The sequence below is a fragment of the Scomber japonicus genome, chromosome 2, assembly GCF_027409825.1.
Source record: "Scomber japonicus isolate fScoJap1 chromosome 2, fScoJap1.pri, whole genome shotgun sequence".
NCBI classification, from domain to species: domain Eukaryota; kingdom Metazoa; phylum Chordata; class Actinopteri; order Scombriformes; family Scombridae; genus Scomber; species Scomber japonicus.
The window spans coordinates 31,441,598-31,459,117 of NC_070579.1; the positions used below are offsets into that span (position 1 = coordinate 31,441,598).

General features: G+C 40.7%; 3 protein-coding genes across 3 annotated transcripts; all 3 read left to right on the forward strand.

Moving 5' to 3' along the window:
- The first annotated feature begins 567 nt into the window (after positions 1-567).
- LOC128381264 (perforin-1-like) lies at positions 568-2,771 on the forward strand. Its single transcript, XM_053341226.1, has 3 exons — positions 568-579; positions 720-1,255; positions 1,385-2,771. The coding sequence occupies exons 2-3, from the start codon at positions 720-722 to the stop codon at positions 2,574-2,576; spliced, it is 1,728 nt and encodes a 575-aa protein (XP_053197201.1). The 5' UTR covers positions 568-579; the 3' UTR covers positions 2,577-2,771.
- A 6,657-nt stretch (positions 2,772-9,428) lies between these two features.
- Positions 9,429-11,731, forward strand: LOC128381279 (perforin-1-like). Its single transcript, XM_053341251.1, has 2 exons — positions 9,429-9,964; positions 10,404-11,731. Exons 1-2 carry the CDS (start codon positions 9,429-9,431, stop codon positions 11,569-11,571), a joined length of 1,704 nt encoding a protein of 567 aa, XP_053197226.1. The 3' UTR covers positions 11,572-11,731.
- A 3,249-nt stretch (positions 11,732-14,980) lies between these two features.
- On the forward strand, positions 14,981-17,123 carry LOC128381272 (perforin-1-like). The gene is made up of 2 exons (XM_053341238.1): positions 14,981-15,516; positions 15,730-17,123. Exons 1-2 carry the CDS (start codon positions 14,981-14,983, stop codon positions 16,916-16,918), a joined length of 1,725 nt encoding a protein of 574 aa, XP_053197213.1. The 3' UTR covers positions 16,919-17,123.
- Positions 17,124-17,520: the final 397 nt, after the last annotated feature.

The window sequence follows — 17,520 nt, forward strand, 5'->3', positions numbered from 1 at the left end:
TAACATCACCTGACTCTTTGTATTAAAATAAGAGCAATAATGATGTTTTATGATATGACAATTAGATGTCTGATTTAGTCACAAAAACCATGTTGTAAAATTCAGGGATAGATTCAGGGAGTTTCTCTGACCATAACAAAGGTCAGAGAAACTCCCTGAAACATTGTGATAATTAAAGGTACTATTTCCCTATAGGCGACTTCTTCATCATGGATACAAAATCTATAGGGTTATGGTTAGGGGATAATCATAGTCACTGGATTTAAAAATCTTGTGGCTGGAAATAGGAAAAGGATGAGGAAAATCGTCAACATTTATATATGTTATCTGAACTGTGCCAGTGCTCCAGGTCATACTTACTGCATCATCATCTTCTTATCTCTAATCTTAATCAGGTGTGAGGAGAGTAATCACACAATTTACTGAAGGTTTAAAACAACTGATTAAATATGGATGGTTAAAGATAAAATGTGTGAGACTAAAAGGCAATGAAGACTCCACCTCCGCAAGCTCAAAGCTGTATATAAGTCAGACATTTAAAGCTTGTGGACAGAGCTTGCTGTCAACAGTCACAGTAAGGTAAGACCCCTTCTTCTTTCTCTGCGTCCAATACCATCATCATTAGTTTAATGCCATCATATTTCTATTTGAAATTGTACATTCAAATTGAAATTGAATTTCAATTGTATCCTCTCTCATTGTTTAACCCCTTCATACAGATGACGGTGATGTGGCAGCTCTTGCTCCTGTGGTGGGCATGGAGTCCTCTGTGTCTGTCATCCAGTGTAAGCTTCATTGGTACACCACAACAGTGTCAGAAAGCTCACTTTGTCCCTGGTTACAATCTGGGTGGCGAAGGCTTCGACATCGTCACGATGCAACGGAAAGGTGCCTATGTCATCGACACTGAAACATGGAAACTTGGCAACGACACTTGCAGGCTATACCCTAACAGCTACAAGAACAATGAGAACCAGAAGGTCCCCGTTGCTGTAGTGGACTGGAGAAGCCTCCCACAATGCAGTTTAAAGGTCTCCAGTACATCTTATGACTCTGTTGAAACTCTTGTGAATGATTCCACCTCAGCTGTGTCCAATGATTGGAAAATTGGCCTTGAAATCCCAGTAGACCCTTCTGTCACGATTGGGGTTGGCTTTGGAGGTTCCCACTCCAAAGAATCAACCTTTGCCATGCAAAAGTCAAAAGAAGACCGCTATAACTTCATGCGCCATTCTGTCCACTGTAACGTCTACCGGTGAGTATGTGAACAGATATTTCTGTCTTCTTGACATTAACTAAAACAAAACAACATGAACAGTAACATTTAAATGATATAACATTATTATTGACTGTTACATACTTGTTTGATTTCTGTGTTTTACAGCTACAGACTGGCTACAATACCTCCCCTGAGTCATGAGTTTAAATCAGCTGTCAGCTCCCTTCCTTCATATTCACATAACACAGAGTTCATTTATCGTAATCTCATTGATACATATGGCACACATTACATCACACAAGTGACTCTGGGAGGGGAAATAAAGGCAGTCACTTCTGTCAGGACCTGCAAGGCAACCATGAATGGACTGTCAGCAACAGAGGTCAAGGATTGTTTGTCAGTTGAGGCTTCGGCTAGTTTTGCACAAACTGCCAGCATTAAGGCCATGTATGAACACTGTCAGCAAAAGAAAAATGAGTTAGGCTCTGATGAAAGGTTCAGCAGCTCATTTAATGAGCGTACCACAGAGGTCATTGGTGGAAACATTAACATAGCTGGTATCCTCTTTCAAGGGCAGTCAGACCCCTCTGTCTATAATGCCTGGCTTAACTCACTGAAAGAAACACCTGATATTGTCCAGTACAACATAAAGGCTCTGCACACCATACTGCCAAGTGTTCATCCAGCCAGTGCCGGACTGAAGCAAGAGGTGGAGAAGTACATCAAGAAAAATGCGGTGTTGAAAAAATGCTCAGAGTCATGTCAAATTGGGCACAGATCTAGCAAAAGGGATCCTTGTGCTTGTGTTTGTAACAATAATCAGAATGTGAAGTCAAACTGCTGTCCTGCTGGGAAAGGTCTTGCAACGTTAACAGTTTTCAGGCTTTATGCAGAAGAATTGTATGGTGATGTGTGGACTCAGACAGATGGTTCAGTGGAGGTTAAATATGGTGACCAGATAAAGCGCACTGCCATTATATTAGACAATGATAATCCTAGGTGGTCAGAGAAATTTGAGTTTGGACCTATTGTCATTAACATGAAAAACAAGCTTACATTCAGTGTTTATGATGAAGATACTTACTGGGACAGTGATCCACTTGGCGGGTGCTCATTTGATCTGCGTAGGGGGCAGGTGAGTGACAGCTGCATGTTAAATCATGGTACCTTGTTCTTTTCGTACATAGCAGAGTGCGCATCAAGTCTTGGTGGTGACCAATGTCAAGAGTACATACCCTCCCCAATGAGTGATTCTCTGTCCAAGATCTTCTACACCAGAAATGGGGTCCTTCTGGGAGAGACAGGAAAGCAGCATGCTAAATCTCTCAAGTTTAGGCCAGCTGTTAATGTGACATGAAGTGATGAATGATATTAAGATTTGATTTCATGATTTCATGATTGCTATATTACTCATAATCTGCATCTTTGGCACTGTTACTCTTTTGCATGTTTCTCATGTTTGACTTTTGTGTGCAATAATAATGGCACATGGTATATATTAGTTAAATTCTCTAAATGTGTTTGTGTGAACACAGTTTGATAGCCTACTTATTATGCTTCTTCTCTGCCAATAAAGCAATGACAAAGACAACAGAAACGTCTGTGTGATTTTGTATGTTAAAAAGTATTCTCTGATTTTGTGGTTTACATATAATATTGCAATTCTTGCTTATAATTGTAAATGTATAAATATAGCATATATAATTTGTCCAAACATTTGAAGACAGTGTGCTCAGAGCGTACCTATTAAATGAGATACTATTGTATAAGTATTTTTTGTACCTTATTATCCCTTGATACATTTTCCTCGGTACTACTCTGCAGCTACAACTGCAACTGGGAGGGGCTACCCTTGCTGTAGGCTGTTTAGGGGTAGAGATAATTTGTATACATATCTTTATATAAATTAGTATTTTAATTACTGTCTCACACTATTACAGCAATTGACTGCTGCTCAGAGAATATGTATTTTTTCAAATAAGCTACATTGTAGATTCAAGATTTAGAATAATTTACAAATACTGTTCAGAGATGAAAAGGAAGGAGCTAATTCTAATTGTATTTAAATGAGCAAGTTTCTTCTAACCAGCACATTGTTAGGATTCCATGGTGTTGCATCTAAAAGGAAATGCATATGACAACCAGGCAGAGTCATGAAATGTGAGTCAGGAGAACTAAACCCCAAAATGATCAGGCACAGACCAGGTGGACTCAGAATGCAGAGACAGGGACACAAGGGTTCTCAAGCTGTTTAAATCACACCAAAATTCAAAAACCGACAATCCAATTCACAGGGCAGAGGTACAAAATCACTAGGCAAAAACTCAGAATCCGAAAAGCAAAACTGGCCAGTAACACTAGGAATAAATACTGAGAAATAGACACTGGAATGCTGACAGCAATCTGACAAGACAATGTGCTCAAGACAATATCTCAGTTTTGTCCTGATTTAACCGAAGGAAATTTTGGTTCATACAATTTGTTACTTGGTCTAAACAGTGACACAATGACTGTATTGGACTGTAGTCATCTGGGGACAGTGCTAGGTATATCTGCATGTCATCTGCATAACTGTGATAGTCTACATTACAGTTCTGCAGAATTTGACCCAAAGCCAGCATTTATAGACTGAACAGAAGGTCCAAGAACTGACCCCTGAGGAACTCCACATGTCATAGCCACTTGATCGGATTCATAACTTCCAATGGTCACAAAATAACTCTTCCAAGCTCTTCCAAGTAGGACCTGAACCAGTCTAGGACTGTTCCGCTGAGTCCTGCCCAAGTTTCCAACCTGTTCAACAGTATACCGTGATCCACAGTGTCAAATGCAGCACTGATATCCAACAGGACCAGAACTGACACCTTGCCTTAATCTGTGTTCAACCTTATGTCATTTAACACTCTAATAAGAGCTGTTTTTGTGCTGTGGTGAGGTCGGATGCCTGATTGAAATTTGTCCACTGGATTTCAAGAAATTGCTGAGTTGATTATAAACCACTTTTCAACGATCTTGGCTATAAAAGGAAGATTTGAGATAGGTCTGTAGTTAGTTAACATGGAAGCATCCAACGTTCTATTTTTAAGAGTGGTTTAATGGCAGCTACTTTTAGGGGCTTAGGAAACGTGCCTGATTGAAGTGAGCTATTTATTACTTGTCGCAAATCTGTTTGGACAGAGTTCACAATAGTTTTAAAAAAGTCTGATGGCATTGTGTTAAGACAGCATGTTGATGGTTTTAGATGTTGAACTGTTTCCTCTATGGTTTTTTGGTCAACTGTATTAAATTCATCACAGTTGAGTTATTCCTGGGAGGTCTTAGAGATTGCATCATTTTATTGTTTTGTGTTGATATTTTACCTTATGGACTGGATTTTTTCACTGAAAAGGCAAGCAAATTCATTGCATTGTTCTGTGGAAAGGAGATTTGTTTAGGGGGGTTTGTAAGCCAATCAACCATAGCAAACAGAGTGTGAGAGTTGTTGATGTTCTTATTAATAATTTAAGAAAAGTGTTGCTGTATAGCCTTGAGTAATTCACAGTTAAAATTACAAAGACTTTGTCTGTAGAGGTCATGGTGAATTTGAAGTTTAGTTTTTCTCCACTTACGCTCTGCTTTCCTGCATTCTGTTTTTAAAGCCTTTATCATCATAGTGTTCCTCCATTGTGTTTTCTTTCTGATCAAGGTCATCTTAGTTTTAATAGGTGCAACAGCATCCATAACATTTGAGATTTTCCAGTTAAATTTATCCAGGAGTTCATCAACTGACTGCACTCATAGTTGGTGAGTTGAGGGAATCTACTTCCGGTTGAGAGGACGCTGGCGTGTGTGTTGCCGCTTCTCAATCTGAATTTTAGTGTGTGTTTTGTGCCTTTTCAACTGCTTTGGACAGTTTGCTACTGCGTGTGGATGGCACAGTTTCTGTACAGTTTCTGTACCGACCTGATTCTTGATTTGCTGTGGCTGTTATGCTTTTTCGATTTGCTCCTCCATGGGCTGCTGTCATCCAGTTAGCTGCGGCTGTAGCTATCTTTGCCCTAGTGCTGGCTACTGGACCTCCGGTGGTTCGGTTGCGTCTGCCACGGCACCTGGGTTATCCGGACGTCTGGGATTGTTCGTCCCGGGAAGTTTGGACTACTTGGGCTGTTTTCCATCCAGCGATAGCGTTAGCCACCTGTAGCTGCTGCCCTGCGTGGACTATGGGAAGGATCCAATACACCTCCCCGGAGCTTCGCAGTCTTGATTCAAACTTTGCACCGGACTCCGTCTCCACTATTAAGGCCCTTGGACTCCTGCGTCGCTCCCGGTATATTCACCGGGGCTCCCGACGTAAGTTTATCTACTCCGGTTCATCCATTTCCTCCATTGTGTCTGTCTCCCGGTCTATGTGGCTTCATCACAACAAACAACATGTGCCTACTAGAAACTGTGTTGACAGTATCACTCCAATCCATTCTGCTTCAGCTTTGGACAATGCCCTGACATTTATGATGCTGAACGTGCGCTCCCTTAACAATAAACCCCTAATTATTCATGAAATCATTTTGGAACATAAGATTGACATCATATGCTTGACAGAGACTTGGCAGAAAAAGCAGGACTTTTTTGCTTTAAATCAAGCCACTCCACCGGGCTATGTTTATTTACAGAAGCCCCGCTCTGAGGGGGGAGGTGGGGGGCTGGCTGTCATCCATCCTGCAGACATCCTGATTAAGGAGGTCACTGTACCTGCTACCACCACCTTTGAGGGTGTCATTTTCACTTTGGCTGGGAGTTCTCAGCTCCAGTGTGTACTTGTATACCGCCCTCCCAAGGCTCCTGCTGTTTTTCTGTCCGAACTGTCTGAGCTCCTCACGCCTGTCTGTGCAACATCTCCATCCACACTTCTCTCTTCTGCTTGGTCACTTTAACATCCATGTTGACACTAGTGGCTGCAAATTTGCTTTGGAGTTTCTGTCACTGCTGGATTGCTTCAACTTTGTGCAGCATGTGCAGGGCCCCACCCACAGTAAAGCCACACGCTAGACCTGGTGTGTTCCACTGGCTTTCCCCTCACCAACCTACAGTGCCTGGACCTAGCAGTTTCCGACCACCATGCCATTGTCTTCAATGTTCCTGCCTCCCTGCCTAGGCAGCGCCCTAGACGGACCATCATGTTCAGGAACATTAAGACTGTGAGCACAGAAGCTTTGTCTAGCCTGATTGCCAACTACTGGACTACTGACTCCTCCATATCTGCTCCCGATGACATGGTTGCCAGCTACAATGCAGCATTATCTCTCAGCCTGGACGTTCTGGCCCCCCTTAAAATCCGGACTGTTTCATTCACTTGTCCCGCCCCCTGGTTTACCACTGAGCTTCGCTCCATGAAAGCCACTGGTAGGAGGCTGGAGAGGCTTTATAAAAGAACTGGCCTCACTGTCCACCAGCTTGCTTTCAAAGATCATATTACGGAATACAAGGAAGCTCTCTCCCAGGCCAGGACCCAGTACTATTCCACTCTGATTGGGTCACAACAAAATCATCCCAGAGCACTGTTCTCTACTATCAACAGACTACTCTCCCCCTGTACTGCCCCCCACCCTTCTGCTGGCTCTGACCTCTGCTCCAAGTTCCATGACTTTTTTCAGGCCAAGGTTGACTGCATCCACCAGCAGCTTCTGGTTCCACCCTCCAACTCTCAAGGGTGTCTACCTCAGGATGGCGCTTCCCCTGCTACGTGTCCCTCCTTCTCTTCTTTCACCCCAGTTGACGCTAGTCAGATAACTGAGCTAGTCACCAAGGCCAAAGCCTCCACCTGCTCCCTTGACCCCATGCCGACTGCTTTGGTCAAGGCCTGCCTATCTTCTGTCTGCCCGTCCATTGTGGACATTGTCAATGCATCTGTTCTATCTGGTTCTGTGCCCATCAGTCTTAAAACTGCCTCCGTTACTCCCATCCTTAAGAAGGTGGGTTTGGACCCCGCGGACCTCAGCAACTGGCCAATCTCCAACCTGCCTTTTCTCAGCAAGATCCTTGAAAAAGCGGTTGCTGCCCAGCTTACAGGGTCCACCACAGCACCGAGACCACCTTTGTCAAGATCACAAATGACCTTCTGATTGCTGCTGATTCTGGCTGCATCAGCATCCTGGTTCTGCTGGACCTGACGGCCTCTTTCGATACGGTCTCCCACTCAATCCTGCTCAACCGCCTTTCTACTCACCTTGGACTCACTGGTACTGCTCTATCCTGGTTCACTTCCTATCTATCCAACAGAAAACAGTTTGTCACCTTTAATGGATCCAGCTCCCACCCTGCCCCTGTTAACCACGGTGTGCCACAAGGTTCCGTACTTGGTCCCCTCCTCTTTACTATCTACATGCTCCCGCTCGGCCAGATCATCCGCCACCATGGTTTGAATTTCCATTGCTACGCTGACGATACCCAACTCTATCTCAGCACATCACCTTCTGCCCAGCTCCCTCCACAATCCCTTATCAACTGCCTGCATGACATAAAAGTCTGGATGACCACCAACCTGCTCAAACTCAACAGTCAGAAGACAGAACTCATGGTTGTCGCTCCCAAGAATCTGCTCCACAAAGTTGATGATCTTGTCCTTCAAGTTGATGGCTCCTGCATCTCGCTGTCCTCGGAGGTGCGCAATCTTGGTGTTATTTTGGACTCCAAACTCTCATATGACACACACATTAAATCTGTCACCAAATCCGCCTTCTTCCACCTAAGGAACATTTCAAGACTCCGTCCTTCACTCACTGACTCAGTTGCCGAGACTCTCATACATGCATTCATCACCTCACGTCTGGACTATTGCAATGCCATCCTGTATGGGGTCCCCAATAAAACACTGGACAGGCTCCAACACGTCCAAAACTCAGCTGCCAGGGTTCTCACTCGAACAAAACCCTGGCAGCACATCACCCCCACACTCAAACAGCTGCACTGGCTGCCAATTAAGTTCCGCATCACTTTTAAACTTCTTCTTCTCACCTATAAATCTCTTCATGCCGTTGCACCCCAGTACCTAACAGACCTTCTCCATGTCTACCACCCTTCACGGGACCTGCGCTCCGCTGATTTGGGCCTCCTGTCCATTCCCCGCACCAGAAGGCAAACCTTTGGGAGCAGGGCTTTCAGTGTGGTAGCTCCTACACTTTGGAACTTGCTCCCTCAAGACATTCGCCTAGCACCAACTCTGGACAATTTTAAATCTCTGTTGAAAAGGCACTTGTTCCTGCAGGCTTTTGCAGGCTAAATGTGTATGTTTGTCTGTGTTTCTTGTTATTGTGAAGCGACCTTGGGTTTTAAGAAAGGCGCTATACAAAATAAAGTTATTATTATTATTATTATTGTTATTATTATCATTATTATTATTATTATTATTGGTGACATAGCTATAGCCTCCATAAACTTTGCACTGGTATTCTCATTTATGTACCTTCTCCTAACAGACACAGAGGTTAACTGAACATTTGGAATGATCTGTAAGTCAAAGAACACAAAGAAATGATCAGAAAGAGCCAAGTCCTTAACATCAACAGAAGAAATATCAACACCTTTAGAGATAACCAGATCCAGAGTGTGGCCTCGAGTGTGTGTGGGCCCTTTCACATGTTGCAAGAGGCCAAAAGTGTCAATTAGAGCAGAGAGTTGTTTGGCATTACTGTCCATGTTATTGTCTACATCAATGTCAAAATCCCCTGTTATGATTAAAAAGTTGTAATCAGTGCAGATAACTGACAGCAGTTCAACAAACTCATCAATGAATTTTATATATATATATATATATATATATGTATGATGTCTGAACTGTGTCACTGCTCTCAGTCATAATTAAATGGCATTTGTCATCGTCATATCTCTTATCTAAATCAGGTGTGAGGAAAGCAAAAAAGTCACACATTGTTGCCGCAGCTATAAAACAATTGATATACATATAGGTGGTTAAACATAAAATGTGTGAGACTAAAAGGCAATGAAGACTCCACCTCCATAAGATCAAAGCTGTATATAAGTCAGATATTTTAAAGCTTGTGGACAGAGCTTGCTGTCAACAGTCACAGTAAGGTAAGACCCCTTCTTCTTTCTCTGCTTCCAATACCATCATCATTAGTTTAATGCCATCATATTTCTATTTGAAATTGTACATTCAAATTGAAATTGAATTTCAATTGTATTACCCCCCTCATTGTTTAACCCCTTCATACAGATGACAGTGATGTGGCAGCTCTTGCTCCTGTGGTGGGCATGGAGTCCTCTGTGTCTGTCATCCAGTGTAAGCTTCATTGGTACAGCACAACAGTGTCAGAAAGCTCAATTCGTCCCTGGTTACAATCTGGGTGGGGAAGGCTTCGACATCGTCACAATGGAACGGAAAGGTGCCTATGTCATCGACACTGAAACATGGAAACTTGGTAATGACACTTGCAGGCTATACCCTAACAGCTACAAGAACAAAGAGAACCAGAAGGTCCCCATTGCTGTAGTGGACTGGAGAAGCCTCCCAAAGTGCAGTTTAAAGGTCTCCAGTACAGCTTATGACTCTGTTGAAACTCTTGTGAATGATTCCACCTCAGCTGTGTCCAATGACTGGAAAATTGGCCTTGAAATCCCAGTAGACCCTTCTGTCACAATTGGGGTTGGCTTTGGAGGTTCCCACTCCAAAGAATCAACCTTTGCCATGCAAAAGTCAAAAGAAGACCACTATATCTTCATGCGCCATTCTGTCCACTGTAACTTCTACCGGTGAGTATGTGAACATACAGTATCTCACAAAAGTGAGTACACCCCTCACTTTTTTGCAAATATTTTATTATATCTTTTCATGGGACAACACTATAGAAATGAAACTTTGATATGCATGTACAGCTTGTATAGCTTATGGATTTACTGTTACATTGTATCAAAGTTTCATTTCTATAGTGTTGCCCCATGAAAAGATATAATGAAATATTTGCAAAAATGTGAGGGGTGTACTCACTTCTGTGAGATACTGTATATTTCTATCTTCTTGACATTGACTCTGAATTTATTTTTTCTGTTAACTGTGCTGCTACAATAGTTTATTTTTTATTTTGGACAGTTATAGTTGATAAAGACAGCAACTTTACTTAGAACAAAACATTTAAATGATATAACATTATTATTGACTGTTACATACTTGTTTGATTTCTGTGTTTTACAGCTACAGACTGGCTACAAAACCTCCCCTGAGTCATGAGTTTAAATCAGCTGTCAACTCCCTTCCTTCATATTCACATAACACAGAGCTCATTTATCGCAATCTTATTGATACATACGGTACACATTACATCACACAAGTGTCTCTGGGAGGGGAAATAAAGTCAGTCACTTCTGTCAGGACCTGCAAGGCAACCATGAATGGACTGTCAGAGACAGAGGTCAAGGATTGTTTGTCAGTTGAGGCTTCGGCTAGTTTTGCACAAACTGCCAGCATTAAGGCCATGTATGAACACTGTCAGAAAAAGAAAAATAAGTTAGACTCTAAACAAAGTTTCAGCAGCTCATTTAATGAGCGTACCACAGAGGTCATTGGTGGAAACATTAATGGAGCTGATGTCCTCTTTCAAGGGCAGTCAGACCCCTCTGTCTATAATGCCTGGCTTAACTCACTGAAAGAAACACCTGATATTGTCCAGTACAACATAAAGGCCCTGCACACCATACTGCCAAGTGGTCATCCAGCCAGTGCCGGACTGAAGCAAGAGGTGGAGAAGTACATCAAGAAAAATGCGGTGTTGAAAAAATGCTCAGAGTCATGTCAAATTGGGCACAGATCTAACAAAAGGGATCCGTGTGCGTGTGTTTGTAACAATAATCAGAATGTCATGTCAAACTGCTGTCCTGCTGGGAAAGGTCTTGCAACATTAACAGTTTCCAAGCTTTATGCACAAGGATTGTATGGTGATAGGTGGACTCAGACAGATGGCTCAGTGGAGGTTAAATATGGTGACCAGATAAAGCGCACTGCCATTATATCAAACAATGATAATCCTAAATGGTCAGAGAAATTTTCATTTGGACCTATTGTCATTAACATGAAAAACAAGCTTATATTCAGTATTTATGATGAGGATACTTACTGGAACAGTGATCGGCTTGGCAGGTGCTCATTTGATCTGCGTAGGGGGAAGGTGATAGACAGCTGCATGTTAAAACATGGTACCTTCTTCTTTTCGTACGTTGTAGAGTGTGCACCAAGTCTTAGTGGTGACCAATGTCAAGAGTACACACCCACCCCAATGAGTGATTCTCTGTCCAAGATCTTCTACACCAGAAATGGGGTCCTTCTGGGAGAGACAGGAAAGCAGCATGTTAAATCTCATTCATGATTACTATATTACTCATAATCTGCATCTTTGCCACTGTTACTCTTTCTCGTGTTTCTCATATTTTACTTTTGTGGGCAATAATAATGGCACATGGTATGTATTAGTCTATTTCTCTAAATGTGTTTGTGAGAAAAAAAATGTGATAATCTACTTTTTATGCTCTTCTCTGCCAATAAAGCAATGACAAAGACAACAGAGGTGTCTGTCCGATTTTATATGTTAAAAAGTATTCTCTGAATTTGTGGTTTATGTGTAATATTGCAGTGTATGCAAAGGTTGCCAATTCTCTTTCAATTACTTGATGAACCGACAGTAACTTCTTTACTGCTGATCTTTAGCAAGACAATACTGTGTGGGTGTCATTGTTAGGAATAGCAACATATATCAAGCATACTGACGTTGTGTTGCCCTATGTATTTTCTCATGCTAGATTGAGTACACTGATATCTTGAATTATAGTAAAACCTGGATGCAGAACATTACTGAACTAAAATGGAACCTACTCCAAAAACCCAAGAACACTAGCAAACATATATGTTAACCCTAACCCTAATCCATTCTATCTTGAATAAAAAGTAAGTTGTACAACCTTTTCTTGAAATATTTCAGGAGTCTCTCAGAGAAGGAGATGATGATGCATTCAAACAAATTTTTTTTATGAAAATTGAAAAACTACTTTTAAAAAATTGTAACTTTGCATACTTTTAATGCACCAATGCACTTACATTTCACAGTATGTCAGTATTATTTATTATAATTGTTATTATTATTATTATTATTTACTATTTCACTATTATTACACAGCACCTTGGTCACTGCTGCTCTGGACTGTATGAGAGGCTATCATATGTTTAAAACAGTTTGTGAACAATATTTAACACATTATCTTGTGATTTCATTGATCAAGTTTTCATACATTGAGCAATTTAAACCATGCTGAGTTTACCTGCACTCTATGCCTACACAAAACCATTTTTAAAGACAACCAAAGGTTTTATTAAAAGATAAGCCCTTTCAATCACAAACGAAACCAAAAGTTCAACAAATAAATGAATAGGATCTGGTGACCTTCTTCCTCCTCAGGATAACAGATGAGGAGGAGTCTGTGTGGTTTTGTGGTGGGCAGCGCTGAAAATATGCAGCAGAAAGCGATTTGGGTCTCAGAATGACACCAACAATAAAAGCATCTGTACTTTTGTTATTAAAGAATCTCTATTGATCTATTCATCTCTATTGATCTATTGATGAATGTAGATAATTCTTACAGTGTTGGTTATATACACAACTGTTTACACTGTATGAAAAGTTTCTCCTTCAGTTCACAAACAGAACTCATATGTTGTTAAATCTGCAGTTGTTCATTGTGCTTATCTTCATTAAATCAACTGATGATCACACCAGGCTGCTCCATTTTAACCACACACATCTCTACACACATCAGACTGGTTGGCTATAACTCAATATTCTTCCTTATTATAAATGACATGTCAGGTTAGCAACTCATCAACCTCTTTTCCAACTTTCTTTTCAGTGAAATTAACTTGTGTTTTATTCTTTAAAACAATTGCAGTGCAAACGCTGTTGTGTAACATTAATAACTAAACTATATAGCAGTTTAAGAGGTGAGATAGGCTACATTAGAGTCATGGCTGAAAAAACATTGGTCCGATTATGACTATTACAGTACATCATCCAAAGTTGAACGCCCCTCCCCCAATTCAAAACTTATTCCAGTGTTGATGACAGAGAAGATTTTTGTCCATATTTAGCAAAAATATAAAACAATGCTATTGTAATAACACATGGACATAGACACTGGCACAGCTATCTGTAGAGGTCACCAAATAAGTTAGATGAAGATCACCTGAGTTTAATTAAGGAGAACAGTGATCTGGAGGTTTCCAACAGCTGGTTAGTCTTTTCTTTTTTTTTCTTCTTTTTTTTAAATGTTGCTGTCAAAATCATGTCACAGTGATTCAAGTGTCCATTTCATGTGAATGTAATTGTTGTCAAGCACTTTGAGCTGCTTTCTTGTATTTAAGGTGCTATACAAATCAAGTTATCATTATTATTATTTTGATTATGTTATGTATTATATTGCCTCGTGGCTTAAAAGGGACCTGCAAGAAATCTGATAAATTGCCTCAGATGATGTCACTTGAATCAGTGTCAGTTGGGGCTGAAAACTACAAGTTTGAAGATAAAAAAAAGCTGCAGGTGTTAGGACGTAAGTTCAAAGTGAGGTTGCCAGACCTCTTTGGCTCGTCCTTATCTCTGCTCGAGACTGAGGGCTCAAAGGTGCATTAGCTGCTACTTGCATCATGTACCCTAACCTGTAACTTAACTGCTGGCAGTGCAGTTGCATTGTGGGTATTGTAGGCTTCAAGTTTTGAAAAGGAAGAACAATGCATGGAATAAAATATCTCTTGTTCTGCTGCATAGATTTTGATCCTTAAAAAAAATCATGATTTATAACATATTAATAATAAAAAACACAGAAATAAAAGTAAATTGTATAATTCCTATATCACACAAATATACAAATAAAACAACACACTTATTTGGGTTTGTGTTTATTTATTTTTAGTGTGATTGATTTTACTTTTTACATCAGCAGACTACTGTACAAAATTAGGTGGGCTAGATTCCCCAGCTCCTTCTGCCTCGGACTTTGAGTGAAGAGATCTGAGGTCAACGTTCTTTCATTTCTTCTTTTGGTGCATACCCTGACATGATATATATCGCCCCTATCAGAATCTGCCACTGAACATGGGTTGGGTAAAAATGGACAATTTGTGAAGGTCAGAGAAACATTGTGTGAATTAAAGTTACTATTTCCCTATAGGCGACTTCATCATCATGGCTTCAATAACCATAGGTTTAGGTTAGGGGAACAGTCTGGACTTGTGGTTGAAAATGGGAAACAGATGACATAGGCACATCAACATTTGGATGATACCACTGCTCTAGGTCATAATCATGGCCGTTAAGTGGCATTTCCCATCTACACGTCTCATCTTCATCAAGTGTGAAGGAAGTAAAAAAAAGTCACACATTGTTACTGCAGCTGTAAAACAATTGGTTGAATATAGTCGGTTAAATATAAAATGTGTGAGAATAACAGGCAATAAAGACTCCACCTCCATAGGATAAAAAATCTTATATAAGTCAGATATTAAAAGCTCGTGGACAGAGCTTGAGGTCAACAGCCACAGTAAGGTAAGGCCCCTTCTTTTTCCTTGTTCCTGCTTCCAATACCATCATCATTAGTTTAATGCCATCATACTATTGTTATTAGTTATTATTATTATAATTATTATTATTATTATTATTTTATTTGAAATTGTACATTCAAATTGAAATTGAATTTCAATTGTATCCTCTCTTATTGTTTAACCCCTTCATACAGATGACAGTGATGTGGCAGCTCTTGCTCCTGTGGTGGGCATGGAGTCCTCTGTGTCTGTCGTCCAGTGTAAGCTTCATTGGTACACCACAACAGTGTCAGCAGGCTCACTTTGTCCCTGGTTACAATCTGGGTGGGGAAGGCTTCGACATTGTCACGATGCAACGGAAAGGTGCCTATGTCATCGACACTGAAACATGGAAACTTGGCAATGACACTTGCAGGCTATACCCTAACAGCTACAAGAACAAAGAGAACCAGAAGGTCCCCGTTGCTGTAGTGGACTGGAGAAGCCTCCCAAAGTGCAGTTTAAAGGTCTCCGGTATATCTTATGACTCCGCTGAAAGTTTTGTGAGTGATTCTACCTCAGCTGTGACCAATGATTGGAAAATTGACCTTAAAATGCCCGTAGACCCTTCTACCACATATGGGAGCTCATTAGGAGGTACCCACTCCAGAGAATCAAAATTTGTCATGGATAAGTCAAAAGAAGACCGCTATAGCTTTTTGCGCCATTATGTCTACTGTAACTTCTACCGGTGAGTATGTGAACAGATATTTCTGTCTTCTTGACATTTACCCTAAGTTTATTTTTTCAGTTAATGGGGCAATGCTTTATTTTATATTTTGGACAGTTATAGTTGACAAAGACAGCGACTTTACTTAAAACAAAGCAACATGAATATTAACATTTGAATGATATGACATTATTATTGACTGTAACGTACTTATTTGATCTCTGTGTTTTACAGCTACAGACTGGCTACAAAACCTCCCCTGAGTCATGAGTTCGAATCAGCTGTCAACTCCCTTCCTTCATATTCAAGTAAAACAGGGCCATATCGCAATCTCATTGATACATACGGTACACATTACATCACACAAGTGTCTCTGGGAGGGGAAATAAAGGCAGTCACTGCTGTTAGGACCTGCAAGGCAACCATGAATGAACTGTCAGAGACAGAGGTCAACGACTGTTTGACAGCTGAGGCCTCAGCTAGTTTTGCAGAATCTACCACAATGAAGAGCACGGAAAAATTCTGTCAGAAAGAGAAAAATAAGTTAGACTCTAAACAAAGTTTCAGCAGCTCATTTAATGAGCGTACCACAGAGGTCATTGGTGGAAACATTAATGGAGCTGATGTCCTCTTTCAAGGGCAATCCGACCCCTCTGTCTATAATGACTGGCTTAACTCACTGAAAGAAATACCTGATATTGTCCAGTACAACATAAAGGCTCTGCACACCATACTGCCAAGTGGTCATCCAGCCAGAGCCGGACTGAAGCAAGAGGTGGAGAAGTACATCAAGAAAAACGCACTGTCAAAAAAATGCTCAGAGACATGTCAAATTGGGCACAGATCTAACAAAAGGGATCCTTGTGCTTGTGTTTGTAACAATAATCAGAATGTGAAGTCAAACTGCTGTCCTGCTGCGAAAGGTCTTGCAACATTAACAGTTTTCAGGCTTTATGCAAAGGGATTGTATGGTGATAAGTGGACTCAGACCGATGGCTCAGTGGAGGTTAAATATGGTGACCAGACAAAGCGCACTGCCATTATATCAAACAATGATAATCCTAAGTGGTCAGAGAAATTTGAGTTTGGACCCATTTCCATCAACATAAAAAACAAGCTTACATTCAATATTTATGATGAGGACAGTTACTGGAATAGTGATCCGCTTGGCGGGTGCTCATTTAAACTGCGTACTGGGGAGGTGAAAGATATGTGCATGTTAAATCATGGTACCTTCTACTTTTCATACAATGTACAGTGCGCACCAAGTCTTGGCGGTAACCAATGTCAAGAGTACATATCCTCCCCAATGAATGCTTCTCTGTCCAAGGTCTTCTACACCAGAAATGGGGTCCTTCTGGGAGAGACAGGAAAGCGGCATGCTAAATCGCTCAAGTTTAGGCCAGCTGTTAATGTGACATGAAGTGATGAATGATATTAAGATTTGATTTCATGATTTCATGATTGCTATATTACTCATAATCTGCATCTTTGGCACTGTTACTCTTTTGCATGTTTCTCATGTTTGACTTTTGTGTGCAATAATAATGGCACATGGTATATATTAGTTAAATTCTCTAAATGTGTTTGTGTGAACACAGTTTGATAGCCTACTTATTATGCTTCTTCTCTGCCAATAAAGCAATGACAAAGACAACAAAGGCATCTGTGTGATTTTGTATGTTAAAAAGTATTCTCTGAATTTGTGGTTTATGTGTAACATTGCAATTCGTACTTATAATTGTTCATACATAGATATATCTTATAAAGACTGTCCAAATATTTGAGGACAGTGTATAACCTTTATTTAACCAGGAAGTCACATTGAGATTAAAACCTCTTTTGCAAGCGAGACCTAGTCAGAGCATACCTATTAAATGAGATACTATTGTATTTTTTGTACCTTATTATCCTTAGATACATTCTCGTCGGTACTACCCTGCAGCTATAACTGCAACTGGGAGGGGCTTCCCCAGCTGTAGGCTGTTTAGGAGTGGAAAGAATTTGTATACATCATGTAAATCA